Raw genomic sequence first — 21437 nt, 5'->3', positions numbered from 1 at the left:
TCCAGTACCTGTCCTATCTGCCAGCCATGCAGCTCTGAACATATTCTGTCTACCAGTCACACGTCCTCCTGTTAACCAGTTTCTGGCCAGTCCTGCTAACCTGCCCTTTTGAGCAGGGCTGTGGAGTCAGAGCCCATTTTGGTGGAGTCGGTATAAAATGTACCGACTTCGACTCCTAAAATATATAATAAATTGGGTACAGTAGTTCAATGCAGTTTGTGGGGAATATTTTTTCATAAGAATTTGGGAAAGTTATGAAATGTCCTATAAATGTCTGTCCTATTCCTGATCTAAGGGTCTAGACTTGTAGATGAAATGAATCTGTGCCACAGTAAATTTATCACTTAAACATGAGCCATGTATGAGGGAGTCGGAGTTGGTGGCATGGACATTGAGGAGTCGGAGGTTTGGCTTACTGACTCCACAGCCCTGCTTTTGAGGGTCAGCTGCTGCAGCCCTGGGGTCTGTCCTGGAGTAGCACCTGGTGTTCACCTAGGATCAAGTATAACCACACCATAAGGGGCTCTAGTGAAGAACCAGGTGGTCGCTTAGTCACGCCCCTTCAGGCTCTCCCTGGACCGTGGCACAGTGGTTCCACAAGCACATGTGTAACACCATATCACTAACATATCACTTATTGTGCTGCAATAATTCTCTGGATTCCTGTTTTTGGGACTTGGACAAGGTTTTTTCCATTAGTAACTTTCCCAATATCGGAGTAAGATTCCAGGAATTGTATTGAGCTGGCTACCGGTGACTCTTTCTCTCTTGAAGGGTGAATTAAATTTATATGGTACATTTGTAGTGTTTTTCTTTTTTACATACTGATGTAGCTTATCTTACTTATATAATTTACCTCCCTGACCTTGTCAATTTGCCAAGAATTTTGTAGCAATTGTGGGCACCACAACCATACAGGGTTGAATTGTCTTGGCAGACCTGTAAATTCAGCTGTATATTTCTTGCGCCTTTTCCAGGTGTTCCTTCGCTATTGGCTTAACACTAGATATTCGGTTCTGCGTTTGTGCAACATGTTGAATTATACTTCTATGGGGTGTACTTTCACTCTCCCACATCTCTATAGCAATATTTGGCAACTGTCTGGGTTGTCTCCCATACAGTAACGCAAATGAGGAAAGCCCAACTGAGGAATAAGAGAATTGAAACACAAGTATTTCAACAGACAATCCCACTCCCAACCATCCTGATCTTCCGCTTTTCTCAACATCATCTTTAAGGTTTCACTAAACCTCTCTAAGGGTATGTGCACACGATGCAGAAATGAAGCAGAAAATTTCTGCATCATTTCTGCATCTCCCTGGCAGAAAAAACGCATGCAGATTGTGCATGCGTTTTTCCTGCAGAATACATGCGGATCCACATGCGGATCCACATGCGTTTCCGCATGCAGATTGACAAGCGCTTTCCAGGCGATTTTAGCATCACCGGGAAAGTGCTTGACAACTAGGTCACACTATATAAATCCATGCAAACAGCATGGATTTATATAGTGTGACCCGAGAGAGTGTATATACTTACCTCCGATGGCCCTGTCCTGCTTTACACTCCGTTCTCCCGGCAACTTTGAATTGAAAGACCTGCCGACGTCAGTGTCACGTGACCCGTCACATGACTCTGACGTCAGCGCAGGTCCTTCAACTCACTGCAAGTGCCGGGAACCAAGCAGGAGCGCTGCGCGGGCCGACAGATGGTAAGTATATATATATTTTTTATTTTATTCTTGTTTTACAGCTTTTTTAATGGTACCTGGGTGTGGAGGAGACTCTCCTCTCCTCTACACCCGGGTACCATCCGCACATTAGAACGCGTCAATAACGCAAGTACAGATGCAGTCTTGCGGAATTGGCGCGTTCTAATGCAAGTCAATGGCGGCGAAAACGCCGCGTTTACGCAAAATTAATTGACATGCTGCGGATTTTTGAGCACAGCGTTTACGCTGCGGAAAAATCCGCATCATGGGCACAGCACATGCGGATTTCAATTGGGGAACATTGCTGCCCTTCTACCATGTGTTTTTCATGCGTTTCCGCGGCGTTTACGCAACTGCAAAAACGCCGCGGAAACGCATTAAATACGCATCGTGTGAACTCAGCCTAACAGGAAAATTGTTTGGGGATGCTAATACAGAGGTTCCCAGCTGTTTTATTTTGAAGCAGAATATCATGGCGTCAATGGCGTACCGCTAATAGCCACAGACCAGGCTATGGGGCCAGTGAGTCAGCACAGGGCACTGGCCCCCCTTGCATCCTGTATGCAGATACAGTTGAATACAATGATGGAACAGAGACCCAACAGCTCCCTGTATCACCATTCATCCTGTGCATCTGAGCTTTGAGTCTCAGATCAGAAGGCTCAATGACATCACTACATCATATGCCTTCAGACCAAAATGCCGCACAGTCCAGATAAGCTGGGTAAGAGGAGAATGGGGGTAGGGAGTGAGTTTTTTTTTTAAATTTTATCAATATTGTATCGGGATATAGTGTGTGGGTATAAATGTGGGGCCATCAAAATGGGTGTTGAGGGATGTGGGGGAATCAAAAAGTGTGGGGAGCTTTGGGTCACCAACTATATGTGAGGGGACTGTGAAAGTCATCATGCTGTGGGTCATCATACTATCTGGTTGAAATCATGTGTAGGGGGCTGTGGAGGCCATCATACTGTGTGGGATGGCTATGTGAGAGTATTATAGTGTTTTGGGGCCATCATAGAGTATAGAGTACATTGTAGTGGGAACAGATGAGAAGAATCTATGTTGTTTTTTCATGTCTTTGTGAAAAGTGCCAGGTCAGGGGACATTATCCCAGTAAGATGGTCAGAATGGGGAACATTATTCGTGTATTTGGGCAATAGGGGGACATGATTACTGTGGTGGGCCACTATGGTGGCCTTATTACTCCATAGGGCCAAATGGGGTATATTATTACTGTATTGGGACCAGAAAGGGGACAATATTACCCCATGATGGGGGATATTATTAATATTCCTCATTGTGGCCTATACTTTATTATTAATTTATGAAGCCACAATTTGAGATGCTCCAACTGTATGAAGGCATAAAAGGGGGATGCTTTTACTGTATGAAGGCAGAAAATATGTATATTACTGTATGGGTGGCACTAGAGAGGGAGGATTACTATTGTATTTGAGTAAAAAGGCAGACATTACAGTATGGTGGCACCAAGGGGAATTTTAATATTGTACAGAAGTCACAAAAGGGGACATGCAGTAAGCATCAATATTGCATGGGGCACAAGGGTAATATTGTGGCAATTTTCTTATAACTCTGGTGATGTGTAGAATTGGGGGAAAATGTTGAAGCTGGTTCTCTATAACCGATCAGCCACACGTCTGTGTGTTACTTTCTGCAGAAATCAGTCGTGGGTGCAAGATCATAGTGGTCTGCACAGGATGAAAAAGAAAGGCAAAAATGAGTCACTGGATTTACCTGAACTTTATATATTTATTCTATATACAATACTTATACTATATTCAGAGCTCCTGTATATAACTGTCACAGGTGGTAAGATTAGTGTTAGCACTTTTTGTTAATGATCAGTATGGTAGTATTATTCAGGTTACTATTTGGTGGTAATATGTGGTCTGCTTATGGTGTGACAGTATTTCTCCCTATTATGTGGTATACTACTGGTAAATTAATTTTGGTATAATGGACTTTATTGAGTAACAAACATGCTGGTGGAGTGTTGGGGTGGGGTGGGAAGGAGCATAGGACTCAGGGCTCACCCTTTAGAAGTCACAAAGATCAAGTCTGTGTCTAGCAATGGTTTGTTCGTTTTAGCAGAACTTAGCTCTGCAGCTTGTCTAAGCACACAACTTTTCCTCGTTACTGCTCACATAGGAAAAATCCCCTTTTATTCACTTTTAAGGTCCCACCTGGACCCTTAGCTCGACAGGTCTTAAACCTGGCCTGTTGTGCAGGAGCGTCCATCCCACCTAAGCTCCATAGTCACTCCTAGATCCTGGACCAAGAATCCACCTAAATAATAAACCTCTCAAATTTTGCTCAGTGCCCAAATCCTTTCAGGAATTATACCACTAAGAGCAGCAACCTCAGTGGCATGTACCTACCATTCATCAATTTCCCTGCAGGCTGCCTTCCATATATTAATGTTAAATACTTTATATACATAATTGATGTATAAGTGTATTATTTTGATTCCATTTGATTTTTCGATAACAGATGTTTATTCATAATTTCCTACTAAGTAGTTCTAAATTGTAGTATGTTTCTCTTGCAGTTTGTAACTGATGTATTTTTTCTTGTACAATATAAAATGAAATTAAAAATAAAAAGAAAATGGCTTCTCCACTTTGTGAGTTTTCTGATGTGTAACAAGACTGGATTTCTCAGTAAAACATTTCCCACATTCTGAACATGAAAATGGTTTCTCCCCTGTGTGAATTCTGTGATGTCTAACAAGATTTGATTTCCCTGTAAAACGTTTCCCACATTCCGAACATGAATATGGCTTCTCTCCTGTGTGAATTCTCTGATGTGTAACAAGACTTGATTTCTCTGTAAAATATTTCCCGCATTCAGAACAAGAAAATGGCTTCTCCCCTGTATGACTCTTTTGATGTCTAAGCAGATGTGATTTCTCTATGAAACATTTCCCACACTCTGAACATTCAAATGGCTTCTCTCCTGTGTGAGTTTTCTTATGATTACGAAGATGTGATTTCTCTTTAAAACATTTCCCACATTGTGAACATGAATATGGTTTCCCTGCTGAGTGACTTCTCTGGTGTCTAACAAGATCTGATTTTTGACTAAAACACTTTCCACATTCAAAACAGGAAAATGGCTTTTCCCCTGTGTGAGTTTTCTGATGCCTACAATAATCTGATTTCTTTTTAAAACATTTTCCACATTCAGAACATGAAAATGGCTTCTCCACTGTGTCAGCACTTTCGTGTTCAAGATCCCTTCTGTTATTTTTATTTTGCCTACCAGTCTGTGGTGAATCAGAAGATAGGAAAAGGTGAAAAGGATCACATGATGGCTTTTTGCTGTGAGAGGCAGGAGTTATTTCTTGGACAGTGGCATGTTCTTCATATGTATCTGTTGTGATACCATGATCATCTCCTTTAAAATCTGAAAATATCTGATGTTCTTCTGAGCTCCTGGTACAGTCATCTGCCAAAAAATGAATTATTTTTTAATAATAGTACAATGAAATTTATATAAATGTTTTTGTTTTTTTTTGCACTATTTTAGAATTTTCTCTCTCTATCTCTATGGCTAAGCTGTGACTCTCACTATCGAGATTCCCTGCTGCATTCCCCACTTCTGATTTTAAACATGCAATTATATTCCTGATTGACTGTGATATGTAATGTAATTTGATAGCTGCAAGGCATTATTGGGTAGCCTGCCGGAGGTCATGTTAGCCTTCTCTGGGTGATGTTGATGTTTATAAACGAAGACTATGAGAAAAGACAATCTTTTCAAGTTCAAATTTGTCATCGAAGTCCAGGAAGTCCTTTCCTGTGCAAGGGCTTACTAAAAATTCACTTGCTTAGGCCTGTGGTCCATGCCGAACCAGATTTTATAAATGATGCATGCCGGGGCCTGAATTTGAGGACACAATATATTTTTGTATCATTGTCTATCAGCTTTGTATATGGTCTTCTGTCTCTACCATGGTGTCCAGACCATTGGAAACAGAGTTAGGATGACGCCTCATTTGTATATAGGGAGAGACCTGTCAATCATCTGCAGAATCACTGGGAAGAAGGGAACTAGTTTGATCTCTGGCTATGATCCCTGGCTGGATCTTCAAAGTATAATATCTCTGAAATGGTGAAGCATTTTAGGTATATTATCTATCTGCAATCGAACAGCTAGGCTGCAATTCATGCTGCCAGCAGTTTGGGCAGCATGAGTAGCCTGACAGGTTTCCATTAAAATTATATTCAACCGTGTTGCTGTTGGGTATGGGAAGATGTCCATTGAGGAGTTGCATAAGCATCACCTGCTTGTGGAGGGGTCACCAGTCACCACCTGCACACTTGGGAATTGCTTTCATTCAAAACATTGATGCAATGGCTACAATTCTTGCTGGCGACGGCAGAATGCACCTTGAAGCACAACAAAAATTCCTAGGAGAGATCCAAGGTCTCTGCCACGTGACAGTACCGAGCAGGGTCAGCTTTCTTCAAAAATTAAGGGTGACTAGGCATACTTCATCAAGGCTTAGCAAGTGCCATCATTTTGCAAAAGACAGTAGAATCTACATGGTACATTAATGTGATGAACTTGGACATTTGGTAGCTTATTTCGCATACAAATAGATGACTAGATTTATGTTTTCCTGGGCACATACATGGCAAAATGACAATGCAACAGAGAAAGAGCATGAAGAATACAGAAAACACTGGAAGAAGATAATGATGGCTATGATGACAATGACCAGGCACTGGTTGAGTATGCCTCCTGATTACCAGAAAAACAATCAGAGAAGAAGACGGACAGCTTGAGCCTCGGACATATTGCTGGTCAGTTCGCTTTTCCCACATGAGCAGTTGATGGCACATAGTTCGTAGTCAATTTGTGCATATTATCCAAAGTTTATTTTCCTGTTGCAGGGCCTGAACACTACAATAGATTGATCTTCTGACATTGTGGAAAAGAATTCCCACACAAAAGTTGACCACATATTGGGCTCGCCATCACCACAACCACCACCAGAGCTTTCAGGTGCTGGCGAGCCTCAGACACCAACAGTGATTGTGGTATTCCTTACTCAAGAGTAGGGATGAGCGGACCCAAGGATCTGTACCCGAACATTGAAAACAATCGGCACCTGAACTTTGGATCTGGAAAATCTCTCTCGTCCCGGAATTCTACCAGAACTCCAAACATTAAAACGTACTCCAGGAGAAGTCCGTGTTCAGAGTTTAGCACCAGACACTAAGTGTCCAGTACGAACGCTGAACTTTTAAGTTCGAGTTCGCTCATCTCTACTCACGAGTTTACCGGAGAAACAGATCTGTCTGAGAAGATCTTTAGGCCAAAGGACGGCTCCTCTCTTTGTCACCAAAAACACCAACCTCTTCCTCCTCTGATGACATTAGCTCCCTAATCTGATTCCCAGCACTTGTACCCCAGACAATCATTATCATCCAGAAAGCTGACAGTTGTCTCAATGTGGTAAGTGCCCCGAGTTCCTTGCCCTTCTTCTGATTTTCACATCTAGATTTGCCCTGACTCAGTGCCACTACCACCGCGGGGGCCACTGGCTGTAATAACACTACTGCCAGTGCTACCAACACAGGTAGGTATTTGAATCATGTCCTCCACATCCTCTGCTCACATCTTATACAATACAACAAATAGAAGAAGTTAGGGACTAGGGGACAGAAAGAATGAAAGCAAAGAAGGCCAATTGAGAAATGCTTTTGGTAGTACTACTGCCCAGAAGGCTGTTGTCAATAGTGATGCTGCTGCTGCTCCCATATTGTTATTGCCAGTTTCTGTGGTATATTGAGGTTTCTTGTAAATTTTCCCATCCTTTGCCAATTGCCACCCTTCCTTTGCTATTGCCTCCAAACTGTTGTCACTATTTTCTTCCATAATTTCCCCTTTTCCCAAAAAGGCTGAACAAGAAATACTAGGTAGGCCTTGAAAAAGCAGTGACAACCGGTAAGCAGTATTGGTGTGGAGTGTACAGACACCAATAAATATAATTACTGCTGTGATCTATCGCCTCTAATAAAACAGGCAGCAGCTGCCAGATGCAATATAAACATAATCACCTCTGTGATCAATCCTCTCCCTCTCGGTCTCTCGTCACCATGCACTTGATAAGAGATTTTCCCAGCTCATTTGACAGCACAGTTATGTGGGTGTTGGAGGGCCAATTTTCCAAAATGTTACATCAATGCTTTATCATGCACTCTGTAGGTTCAACTTACATTTCGTTTCAGTCTATCACTCTCACTGCAAAGTCCAAATTGAACATGTTGATCAGTTTCAGCCTGAAGACAAAAGCTTGTCCTTCTTAAAGGGAATCTGTCACCAGATGTTTGCTACCTCATCTGATAGCAGCATGATGTAGAGAAAGAGACTTTGCTTCCAACGATGTATCATTTAGTTTATTTGGTGCAGCAGTTGTGACACGATAAGTTTTTAGATGTAGCAAGTAGCAGAGCTCAGAAAGCTAAATCTGCCCACACCAAAGCTTTCTGTGTACTTATCAGAGGAGGGGATGTGGTCAGACCAGAGCTCACAGGAGCACCAGTCCAGGCAGTGATAATATCCTGGAGATTAAACATTCATTGTATAGAAACAACAGCACACAGCTTAATAAGTGACACGTCTCTGAAATCTGTGTCTGAGCTGACAGATTCCCTTTATGATGTATCAAGCAGGTCGATCCAATGTCCTACAAGATGCATCCTCCAACATCTTTGCAGATTCCTAATTTTTGTTTATGTCTCCCTTCCTTATCTAAATCTTCCCCATTACCTTAAAGTCTTCTTCTGGTCCTGATACTAAATTTTAGGTCAAACAAACTGAACCATTGAGACAGAATAAACTGACGATCCTGATCCAATACTGCCCAATTAACGCGCCGATCTCAGTGTTTCCACTTCCAGCCAGAAAGGCATGTGACTGCTGCAGCCAATCTCTGACCACAGCAGTTACCAGTGCATCTCTAGAAGGCCAGTTTTTGGCTACAACAATCATTTCTCGGTATGGCCAGAACATAATACATGGAGACCATCTTGTAGTTTTATCTGTGTGGAGAAAAATTCCTTTTAAGTTTGGCAAAAACAAGCTTTGCCATTTCTGTGAGATAACTTGTCTATCTCTATAATCCACATCAAACTTCTTTGTATCACGCAGCCTAATAAATTCAACACATAATTGTAGCAGCCGGTGACTGATTAGAATCTGTGAATTTAGTGGTTCCTACTTACCTAGGTCGCTTACTGTAAGAATCTCCACTTTACACCACTCATCATCACTCACATATGGCTCTGTAGTGTTAATATGGGTGAGAGCTTCACCCTGAAACAAGAAGTAGCAAAGGTCACAGATGGATTATTATCATGCAATGTTTTATCAAAGAGCAGAAATTAACGTGACAGTCAAGAGGAACAGCAGTAATTATCAAATAGCTGCAGGTGTCTTCAATAAATTGGCCGTTCAGTGTATAATACCAGTGGATAAAACACGACTGAACACAAAACCTTCACAGCTGTCTACACATCATAGGGGAGATCTCATGACATCTTCACTCCATCTACCTGATGATCCTGAGGAACATCGGGATCTTCTTGTTTACAGTCCTGTAGAAGAAGAGGATGGGGACCTCTCTCTGGTGTTATGCTCTTACTGGAAAGAACTATAGAAAACACATACAGGGACTGAATTAATTCTTTACATACAGATCATTATCGGCCGTGTGTATTTAGTCCTGTCTATTACCTGGTGATGTGAGGGTCTGAGGAACCTCCATCATGTTGTCGTTGTACAGATCTTTGTGTTCTTCCAAATACTCCCACTCCTCCATGGAGAAATAGATGGCGACATCCTGATACCTTATAGGAACCTGACACATACAATGATACAGTCATCCCCCGATTTTTTCATAGCGTTACTGTATAATGTCCCAGCATTCCTAGCAGTGTCACCTCTCCAGTCAGCAGCTCAATCATCTTGTAGGTAAGTTCTAGGATCTTCTGATCATTGATGTCCTCATGTATCAGGGGGTGAGGTGGAGGCCCCGTGATTGGGCTCAGGGGTCTTCCCCATCCTTCAGACACAGGGGTCTGACAGCGCTCACTAGAGTTCTTCTTCACTACGGTGTAATCCTGGTTATGGAGAGACACATTAATAAATCTCACTACAGACATTTCCAGAGTCCTCACCTCTCCAGTTCTGTCCATCTGTTATTCCCATAGATAAGAATGATGTAATGTGACGTCATCAGAATCTCTCACCTCTCCAGTAAGCCGGAAGAGGATCTCTAGGGTGAGGTGTAATATCCTCTCCGCCATCTTGTCCCTGTCCCTATCCATCCTTGATGGTCAATCACGAAAAATTCTCTTATATAGAAGATCTCCACTGAGAGGATCCGATATTGTAGGGACCTGAATGGGGAGAAGACGACGATGTAACATCATAAAGATCCCATGTAAGAAATCTCCGGAGCTGTTACCGGCTTCACATGATCACTACATCCAGTCATGGCCCCGTCCTGCCCCTGGTATAACACACAATCACATTATAGTCACATACAGAGATTTATCACATAATGTTTCCAATTCAGCACCAAAACAATGAAATCAGTAGTGATAATATAATATGAGATATCCATACAGATGGTAACTCACCTAGACACTATATCCACAATTTTGTGACCCTGTCGCCCCAATGCATGTTTCAACCAAGCTTCATCAAGCTTCTCATTGTAGAAGTGAAGAAATAACCTCAGAGCTGATTTACACACAGCATTATTTCAGATGTGAACAGATGTGACTTTATATTCTACATCAATCATTATGATACAGTCTACATGCACGGTGTTTTTGTGTTTGACATTTTTATTATTTCTGGGTCTGGTGATTTTTCTCCCATTTTCCCACAAACAAAAGTTCATTTTAATAATTGTCTGTGTCTGACCGTGTAAGGAACATACCACATCTCCTGGGCAGGGGAGGAAGCAAAAGACAATACAGACATTACAGCCAGGGATCACAGAGGATTCATTTTGTGAGGTAAAACATTTCACTGCCTGTTTTTAAACAATATTTTACCTCACAAAATGAATCCTCTGCGGTCCTGTGCTGTAATGTATGTATTGTCTGCTGCACTGTGTTACGGCGGCCTCCACTTCACCCACACTCCTTGCCCTGGTAACAGACATGGTGGAGGAGTGGGTCTTCTCCTCTCTAACAACTGCACCTTTAGCCCTACTCCTCCTCTTCCCTCCCTTATTCTCCCTTCTTTTGAAGTCCACTCTGTCCGCATTTACTCTCCCTCCAACCTCCAAGTGGCTGTCATATACCGACCTCCAGGCTCGGTCACTGGCTTTTTTTGCCAATTCTTCACCTGGATTCTTTATTTTCTCTCTATGGACATTCCCACAATCCTCATGGGCGATTTCAACATCCCCACTGACACTCGCCAGTTAGAAGCATCCAAACTCCTGTCACTTACTTCATCCTTTGGACTTACTCAGTGGTCCTCCTCAGCCACCCACACAGATGGACAAACACTAGACCTCATCTTCACCCGACCCTGCTCCCTATCTAACCTCACAACATCCCCCCTACCCCTATCTGACCACCATCTACTCACTTTCTCATCCCTGTCCTCTTCACCTGTCACCCATGTCCATCAACTGGCACACCCCCGCAGAAACCTTGCACATCTAGACACCCACACACTCTCTGACTCCGTTCTACCACTGACATCCATATCTTCACTTCATGACACAGACAGCGCCACTGCTTTCTACAACCTCACTAAACAGCTTCGGCAAGCGTCCAGGGTTGCGGAACGGCATTGGAAGAAAACACATACTCAAGATGACTTCACTGCATTCAAACAAGCAACACTCGCATTCAAATCAGCACTCACCTCTGCTAAACAGGCCTACTTCACAACCCTCATATCTTCCCTATCCTACAACCCGAAACAGCTATTCAACACTTTTAACTCTCTCCTCCGCCCTCCACTGCCCCCTCCGAACTCCGTCATATCTGCTGAGGAGTTTGCCACACACTTCAAAAACAAGATTGACCAAACACGGCAAGTCTTTACTGTCCGACCACCACAACCCCTTTGTTTTCCACACCATTGCCCTACCCCCATAACCTTTCTTCCCAACATCACGGAAAGAGACCTTACTCGTCTCCTCTCCAAATCACACCTCACCACATGTGCACTCGACCCCATCCCATCCCACCTCCTCCCCAACCTCACCCCCACACTCATCCCATCCCTAACCCATCTCTTCAACCTATCACTATCCTCTGGTACTTTCCCCGCTGCCTTCAAACATGCCACAATCACGCCCATCCTCAAATAGCCTTCCCTCGACCCAACCGCCTTGTCCAGCTATCGCCCCATATCGCTGCTCCCATTTGCCTCCAAACTCCAAACTTGAGCAACAAGTTCACGCTGAACTTTCCTCCCACTTCTAATCTAACTCTCTCTTCGACAACCAACAATCCGGCTTCCGCCCCCACCATTCCACGGAAACTGCCCTTACCAAAATCACCAATGACTTACTTACATCCAAAGCTAACAGACAACTCTCTGTACTCCTTCTTCTTGACCTGTCCTCTGCTTTCGATACAGTTGACCATTGCCTCCTACTACAGATCCTCTCTTCCTTTGGCGTCAAAGACCTTGCCCTATCTTGGATCTCCTCATACCTTTCTAAAAGCTCATTTAGCGTCTCCCACTCCCACACAACCTACTCACCCCGCCCCCTCTCTGTTGGAGTCCCTCAAGGCTCTGTCCTAAGACCCCTACTCTTCTCGATCTATACCCTTGGCCTGGGACAGCTCATAAAATCCCATGGCTTCCAGTACCATCTGTACGCTGATGACACCCAGATCTACCTCTCTGGCCCAGATGTCACCTCTCTGCTGTCCAGAATCCCAGCATGTTTAGCAGCCATATCCTCCTTCTTCTCCTCCCGCTACCTCAATCTCAATGTAGACAAAACTGAACTCATTATCTTTCCCCCATCTCGCATATCTTTCCCACCTGATCTTTCTATCACAATAAATGACATCATTCTTTCCACTGTACCGGCAATCCGCTGCCTCGGAGTAACCCTTGACTCTGCCCTGTCCTTCAAACCCCACATCCAAGCTCTCGCCACCTCCTGTCGCCTCCAGCTCAAAAATATTTCCAGAATCCGTCCTTTCCTCAACCCTCAATCTACTAAACTGCTTGTGCATGCCCTCATCATCTCCCGCCTCGACTACTGCAACATCCTCCTCTGTGGCCTACCTGCTAACACTCTCGCACCCCTCCGGTCCATCCTTAATTGCTGCGCGACTGGTCCATCTCTCGCCTTATTACTCCTCTGCTACCCCCCTTTGCAAATCCCTTCACTGGCTCCCAATTGTCCAGCGTATCCAGTTCAAACTACTAACACTGGCCTACAAAGCCATCCATAACCTCTCTCCTCTGTACATCTCCGAACTAATATCCCGATATATTCCCTCACGTAACCTCCGGTCCTCCCAAGACCTCCTTCTCTCCTCCACACTTATTCGTTCCTCACGCAATCGCCTCCAAAATTTCTTCCGAATATCCTATGGAATTCTGTGCCCCAACACACTTGGATCCTTCAGACGGAACCTGAAAACCCATCTCTTCAAACAAGCTTACAGCCTGCCATAACTTTGCTTGCTGCGCCCCCCAACAACACCGAAGCTACTACACCCCCACAACCAACTGTCTCCTTCCCCATTCCTGTAGAATGTAAGCCCGCAAGGGCAGGGTCCTCTACCCCCTATACCAGTCTATCATTGTTAGTTTGTTTACTGTAAGTGATATCTGTATTTGGTATGTAACCCCTTCTTATGTACAGAACCATGGAATCAATGGCGCTATATAAATAAATAATAATAATAATAATAATATTATTGTCTTTTGCTTCCTCCCCTGCCCAGGAGATGTGGTATGTTCCGTACACAGTCAGACACAGACAATTTTTAAAATTAACTTTTGTTCATGGGAAAACCCCTTTAAGCTTATCTACAGGAACTGAAAAAAAAGGTATTTAAGAATGGCTCTATTAATGTGTGACTCAAAATGCATGAGGCAAGGTAAAACACTGAAACATCGGCCAAATAAGGTTAAAAAGATATAGCTTCTGCAATGTGCCTACAACAGTGAAGGGGTTAATGCCCCCTGCGCCCAGTAATGGGAAATCTCCACATACCTCCACCTGCAGAGCCGCCACCACATATATGGCTGTTCTGTGTTTACAGGACCTGTGATGATGTCACAGGAGGGGAGGAGTCAAGGGGCACATGATCAGGGGCCTCAGCGGATGCAGGACTCTGCTGTGCTGGGTGTCATGGTGCTGGATGAGGGGAAGTTTATGTGTGGGGTCAGGAGGGGTTTACAGTGTGGATGTAGCAGAACCGCGTGTGTACAAGGTGTATGGAGCAGAGCTGTGTGTGTACGGAGTCGAGCTGTGTGTGTACGGAGTCGAGTTGTGTGTGTACAACATGTACGGAGCAGAACCATGTGTATATTGATGCGGAGCCATGTGTGTATGAGGTGTTCAGAGAGGAGCCTTTTGTGTACGACGTGTATGGAGCAGAGTTGCGTGCGTACGATGTATACGGAGCGGAGTAGTGTGTGTATGTTATGTGCACAGAGCAGAACAGTGTGTGTATGATGCGGAGCCATGTGTATGATTGTGTGTATACAACCTGTACGGAGCGCAGCCATGTGTGTATGATGTGGAGCTGTTTATGTGTACGGTGTAAACAGGGGTTCTCAAACTACGGCCCGCGGGCCACATGCGGCCCGCGGAGGACTTTCATCTGGCCCGCCGGGCTATGGGCGGAGGAGAGGAGAGCGGTGCCATTGCCCGCCTTTCCCCCCGCTTGCTCAGGGCCCCGGCAGGCGGATACTTACCTCTCCCCGTGCCTCTGCAGATCCGCTGTCTTCCTGCTCTGCGCTTCCTGTGACGTCTCAGGTCAGAGGGCGCGGTGATGTCTTTACACCGCGCCCTCCCGAGTGCCGTCACAGGCAGCGCAGAGAGGGACAACGCCGCCGCGACGCTGGAGTCCAGACCAGAGTAGAGCAGCGGCAGCAAGTGAGAAGTGAGGTGAGTATTGGATTTTTTTTTTTAATGTATGGAGGCATAGGTCATTATATGGAGGGTGACATCCTGCATGGGGTATAATATGGGGGGGTGACATCCTGCATGGGGCATGATATGGGGGGAAAGGGACATCCTGCATGGGGCATAATATGGGGAGGGGGTGACATGCTGCATGGGGCATAATATGGGGGGGTGACATGCTGCATGGGGCATAATATGGGGTGGGTGACATCCTGCATGTGGCATTATATGGGGGGGTGACATCCTGCATGTGGCATTATATGGGGGGGTGACATCCTGCATGTGGCATTATATGGGGGGGTGACATGCTGCATGGGGCATTATATGGGGGGGTGACATGCTGCATTCTATGGGGGGGTGACATGCTGCATGGGGCATTATAAAGACAGGGGAGTGATATCCTGCATGGGGCATTATATGGGGGGGTGACATCCTGCATGGGGCATAATATGGGGGGGGTGACATGCTGCATGGGGCATAATATGGGGGGGTGACATCCTGCATGTGCCATTATATGGGGGGGTGACATCCTGCATGTGGCATTATATGGGGGGTGACATGCTGCATGGGGCATTATATGGGGGGTGACATGCTGCATGGGGCATTATAAAGACAGGGGAGTGATATCCTGCATGGGGCATTATATGGGGGGGTGACATCCTGCATGGGGCATTATATGGGAGGGTGACATCCTGCATGTGGCATTATATAGGGGGTGACATGCTGCATGGGGCATTATATGGGGGGGTGACATGCTGCATTATATGGGGGGGGTGACATGCTGCATGGGGCATTATAAAGACAGGGGAGTGATATCCTGCATGGGGCATTATATGGGGGGGTGACATCCTGCATGGGGCATGATATGGGGGGTTACATCCTGCATGGGGCTTTATATGGGGGGGAAAGGGACATCCTGCATGGGGCATTATAAAGACAGGGGAGTGATATCTTGCATGGGGCATTATATGGTGTGAGAAAGGGACATCCTGCATGGGGCATTATATGGGGGGTGGCATCCAGCATGGGGCATTATAAGGGGGGGGGGACAGCCTGCATATGGCATTATAAGGGGGAAACAGCCTGCCTATTGGGAACATTTACCTGCCCATTGAGGACCTATGCTGTCTATTGGGGACCTTTGCTGCCTATTGGGGATATTTACCTGCCTATTGGGGACCTATGCTGCCTATTGGGTACATTTACCTGCCTATTGGGGACCTATGCTGCCTATTGGGTACAGTTACCTACCTATTGAAATACCGGTTGATTTAACTTTACTTGTTCTTCATTTTAAATATAGTATTTGTTCCTGTATTGTTTTTTTTACTTCAAAATAAGATATGTGCAGTGTGCATAGGAATTTGTTCATAGTTTTTTTTAAAAACTATATTCCGGCCCTCAATTATGGTAATCCTAATTGACCTAAATGGGTAAGGTTTATTCTGATTTCATGTCAGATATTGAGAAAAACGTGCATATGTGTCTTTTTATAGTGTGTATGTAAACTTCTGGTTTCAACTGTGTGTACAGTTATGTTTAGAATAATAGCAGTGTGTTTAAAACAAGTTAGTAAAAGCTCAATCCTCTAAATAGCATTTATTTCCATATACACTAAGGCACTGGGAGCTGCACATTAAATTCCAAATGAAAACATGAAGAAAACAAATCATTTTTCAACTGAAAATGAAGAAAAGGGAATAATAGGCTGCTCAAAAAATAGCAGTGTCTGCACTTTCACTTACAAACTCGAATATTTGCAGTATAAACTGAAATTTGTCTCCAGACTTTGCTTTTCTGTTAATAAATCTACTAATATTTAGTTGTATAAGCTTCATTTCAGATAACTGCTTTACATCTATGTGGCATGGAGTCATCTGAAGGTTCAGTCGCCACAGAGGTACTGCACCTCACCCAGAGGTGTGGTGTCTCCTTCTCTCAGGTAAGGAAGGAGTGCTGCCCGGAACCCCAACACCCACATTCAACACTACACTGCTCCAGGCCGGCTGGAAGGGCAAGATGCAATGTGTTTTCCTGCTGAGCCCTGACCCTGGCTGCAGTGGGGGGAACCCAGAGGTAGGGAGGAACCAGTAGTGGGTGTGGGTGGAGGAAGTAGTTTAAGGGAGCACTATAGTAGTAGGTATATATAAAGGGGAGCCATTTTAGGGCGGTGAGTTTAGTGAGAGGAACAGTAGTGAGAGGACAGTTCAGAAGAACAGTCCGGGAGCAGAGTCTCAGTAGGAGCTTTGCTCCACAAGTAGGGGCCTAGTGGCAGAGGCCCAGGAGGGGAGTAGGGAGTAGGCTCCGTTCTAAAGAAGGGATCCTAGTGGGTACGGCGAGTGCAGGAAGGCACCCGTACGCCCTGAATCTGTCAGAAGACAGAGGGATCGTAGGCCGCAAGAAGGGGACCGGCCCCTGGCCCAGTCGTGTACTTCAGGTCTCGGCTGGAAAAAACGGAGGCTTCCGGCTTATATAGTCAGTTGCCGAAGCCGCATTCTAATCCCCAGGAGGGTCAAGCAGGTCCGGGGACTCCGATGCACAGGAGGGACTTCAGAGCACCCGAGCGGGATTGAGAGTGGGCAGCGCAGGGCAGGAGGGAGAAAGACCCAGCATGAAGTCGGTCTAGCTAGGAACACAAGAAAGTGGGGTTCTGTCCGGTACTCCTAATCTGCCTGAGGAAGTGCTGAACCCCTGCCTGATGAACGCAGCGCGACGTGGGAGGCTAGCACCCGTACAGTGCACCAGTGGAACTGCCATAAGAACTGTGAGTAAAGACTCGGATGACTGCACCGCACTGCCTCTGTCCATTCTTTATGTGCGCCACCTTTCCCTCGCCGCACTACAACGCCCAGCGCAACCACCATCTATTACTACACTGCCCTGGAGTTAGCTCTACCTGTGGAGAGCCACACCATCCCTGCTGCCGTAACACCAGCTCCAGAGGACTGCTCCTCAGCGGCGGCACCCCTTAGCCGCATTCCACAGGTGGCCTCACAAACTTTCCCAAAACCCCACATAAATAGAAGTCCCCCTTTTTACTGACCGCCCTGGGTCACGGACTGGGCCACCCACCGTGATATCCCCCAGCAGCCAGAGGCCCAGCTGCCGAGTACCCCACGGCCCTGGGGGCGCGTCACCTGCAAACAGATATTCCAGCCCAAGTCAACTGGACTACATTCCACAGGTCTTTTGCATTCTTAGGTTTTTATCAAAAACAGCATTTTTGATGTCACTCCATATGCAAAGTGCCTCTTCGGAAAAAAAGAGGACTTGTACTCTATAGCGCCACCTATTGGAAGTAGCGATCCTACAAGTCACAATCAACCCTTTAACGAGTCGTGCAATATGACTTAGGATAAAAGCCAAATCAGAATCTCAATTTGCAGACACGGTGTTTCGGACTGTTGGCCCTCGTCAGTGCAAAGTATGAGAACTGATTTAGCTAGGTGAGAGGCTCTGGACTGAGGCATAAGGGGTAGTGTTTCTCCTTATGGAGAGTGACACACCAGCTCTGGCATGTCAAGGTAAGGAGGTTTATTCGCCATGCAATGCTCCTTTGGGAAATTTAATATGCAAATTTCCTCTTCGGAGAAAAAGAGGACTTGTACTCTATAGCGCCACCTATTGGAAGTAGCGATCCTACACGTCACAATGAACCCTTTAACGAGTCGTGCAATATGACTTAGGATAAAAGCCAAATCAGAATCTCAATTTGCAGACACGGTGTTTCGGACTGTTGGCCCTCGCCAGTGCAAAGTATGAAAACTGATTTGGCTAGGTGAGAGGCTCTGGACTGTCACTCCACAAATTCTTAATCTGATTAAGCTATGGGGAGTAGGCTGGCCACTTCATAACATCAATCTTGTTGGTCTGGAACCAGGATGTTGCTCACTTGCTGGTGTGTTTGGGGTTATTGTCCTGCCGAAACTTCCATTTCAAGGACATTTCTTCTTCAGCATGAGGCAATATGACCTCTTCCAGTGTTTTAATATATTCAAGCTGGTCTATGGTGCCTGGTATTCGATAAATGGGCCCAACTCCATAGTATGAGAAACATCTCCAAACCATTATGCTTGCCCCTCCATGTTTTACAGTCTTCATAGTGTACTGTGGCTTGAATTCAGTGTTTATGGGTTGTCTCACAACTGTTTGCGGCCTTTATACCCGATAAGAACAATATTGCACCACTTCTCTTTAAGTTAGTCAATGTGTTCTTTGGCAAACTGTATCCTTTTCAACACGTCTTTTTTTCAGCAATGGTAGTTTACGAGAGTTTTCTGCAAATAGTTTGGCTTCACGTTGGCGTCTTCTGATGGTTGCAGCACTCACAGGTATCTGAAGGTCTTCTTTGATCTCCCTGGAGCTGATCATTGAATGCATCCTTGCCATTCTTGTGATTCTATGACCTATGTGGATGGTAGTATTTATTTTCTTACCACTTGTTTCAAGTTTCATTTGCCATTTTAAGGCATTAGAAATCTTTTAGCTGAGCAGCCAATTATTTTCTGAACTTCTTTATTTGTTTTCCTCTCTTCAATCAACTTCTTGAACAAAGTTCTTTCTCCTTCAGTACAATGTCTGGAACGACCTATTTTACTAATTGAGCTGAAAACCAGCAGGTACAACATTTTCTTTCTTCCTACTTTAAATAAGGGCCATAATTGACACTTGTTTCTTCACAGAATGAATGACCTCTGTAAATGAACTTCGCACTGCTATTAATAAGAACATCGCCCTTTCATTAAATTTCATGAAATTAGTCAATTACACTCAATTAGCAGTGTGCATGTCATAACTGTTGATTCTGTTGGTTAACCACTACTCGCCTACACCTAGTCATTAATTTTTTTCCCATGTTGTATGATCTTTTCTGCCAAAAACAGTAATTAAACACATTAGTGATGTCAGACTATTATTTTGCACAAAACTGTAGCGGAGCTGTGTGTCTCAACCACTTATATTACGTGGTTATACCCAGTGTAATATAAGTTTTATAGATTATTTACTATACAATATGTTGCACATCTTTACACTATTTTCTGCTCCTGCTATATGGTTCTGCAGATATTGGTAATTGGTGCACAATTGTGTATGCAGGTCTGGACACATGCTATTTGTTATTGCAGTGAACATATAACTGAGGATACAGAGAACAGCGTTTTGTGAAGTGTAACCATAATATGCATGATTAAAGAGAACCTGACAGGTCCCCCCTCGCTCCCAAACCACCAGCAGTTGTATCTTCTTGTCTAAATGAACCCCAAGCAGCCCCTTTATTACTTTGGACACATAAACAGATCTTTAGAAAAAGTATTTCTAAAGTCCGTTTATCATATGCAAATGAACCCTTTGACTAGTCGATGTTGTTTCCACAGACTAGTCGTCCCTCTCAGCATGTTATCATGACCCTATAGGTGTGAGAACATGATTTGTAATTGTCTGTGTCATGGGCAGCTCTCTTCAAATCTTGGCAGATGCAAGTGTGGCGCCCCTGAGGGTTCGACTGCCACAGGGATGCTGCACCTCTTTAATGGGGTGTAGTATCCCTCCTTCGAGGTAAGAACGGTGCAATAATCAGGACCCCACCTCCACATCCAACACCACACTTCTCCCACCAGAGGGGGCTATTAGGCACTAGGTGCTGCCCCTACTGGAAAGTGGGAGACTGGGGAACCAAAAGTTAGGGGGAACCATGTAGCGGGTGAGGGTGGAGGACTCACATTTAGTTTACACTTAATATTTCATATTTAATACTCAGCCATCTTGGCTCATGGTTCTTTGATTGTGATCTCCATCCCTGAACGTGGCTTCTGGGTGAACCTGCAGCGGATGGAGACACGACCCTCGTACCCTGGCCTTGAGTCGAGGGGCAGGTTGGAGTTAGTGTATGTCTCAACCCGGTCAAGGACCATACCCAAGAAGGCCCGGAGCTTAGGAGTGTAGCTCCACCGCAAAAGGATCCCAGGAGGATGCAGACGGAGCGGCATACGCCACCTGTCCTCGCTATTCTGATCTAGTCAGAGGGATTCTGGCTGCAAGAGGGGTACCGGCCCCCGATACCTGACTTTGCTACTCCACGTCCTAATCAGGGAAGCCCGGCAGGCCCTGAGGATCCCACCGGGTAACGGACGGAGCGGAGCCGCCACCCGTACCCTGTTTGTGAGTGTACTCCAGAGGGAGGCCTGGCCTATCTACACACACACAGACAGGAGGGGACTCAGTCTGAAGTCTAGGAACACTCTGGTGCAGGGTCCTGGTTAAACACTTGAATTACTCGGAGGTTGTCGGACCCCCGTCCCTGGTGACCGCAGAACTCCGTGAGGAGCAGGGAGAAGCCTTGCAGCTGCACTCTCCACCGTGAGTAAAAACCCTGGAAGTCAACCCCTATGGCCTCCGGACTCTTTATTTCTGCACCACACCGCGCAGCACCAGGCATCCTACACTACAACTCCCTCCATTCTCGTCTTCTGCCCTGAGGCCCTGCTCCGCCTGTGGGGAGTAGTATCAATGTCGGCTGCCACAACATCTCGCCTCAGAGGACTGCAGCAGTGCTGG

General features: G+C 45.3%; 1 protein-coding gene across 1 annotated transcript in view; it reads right to left on the bottom strand.

Moving 5' to 3' along the window:
• Positions 1-778: 778 nt before the first annotated feature.
• The window catches only part of LOC141271460 (uncharacterized), a 549319-nt gene continuing 528660 nt past the window's right edge, over positions 779-21437 (bottom strand). Inside the window, exons 9-13 of the mRNA XM_073681531.1 lie at positions 9688-9867; positions 9482-9605; positions 9301-9398; positions 8971-9061; positions 779-5182 (exon numbers count right to left, since the gene is read on the bottom strand). Coding sequence (XP_073537632.1) covers positions 4326-5182; positions 8971-9061; positions 9301-9398; positions 9482-9605; positions 9688-9867 — 1350 coding nt within the window. The 3' untranslated portion in view covers positions 779-4325. The remainder of the gene's footprint in view (positions 5183-8970; positions 9062-9300; positions 9399-9481; positions 9606-9687; positions 9868-21437) is intronic.

This window comes from Phyllobates terribilis, unplaced genomic scaffold (assembly GCF_046119375.1).
Source record: "Phyllobates terribilis strain yellow unplaced genomic scaffold, ASM4611937v1 Scaffold_5__5_contigs__length_657084704, whole genome shotgun sequence".
In the NCBI taxonomy this organism is placed as follows: domain Eukaryota; kingdom Metazoa; phylum Chordata; class Amphibia; order Anura; family Dendrobatidae; genus Phyllobates; species Phyllobates terribilis.
This window is presented reverse-complemented; position numbering and strand designations above follow the sequence as displayed.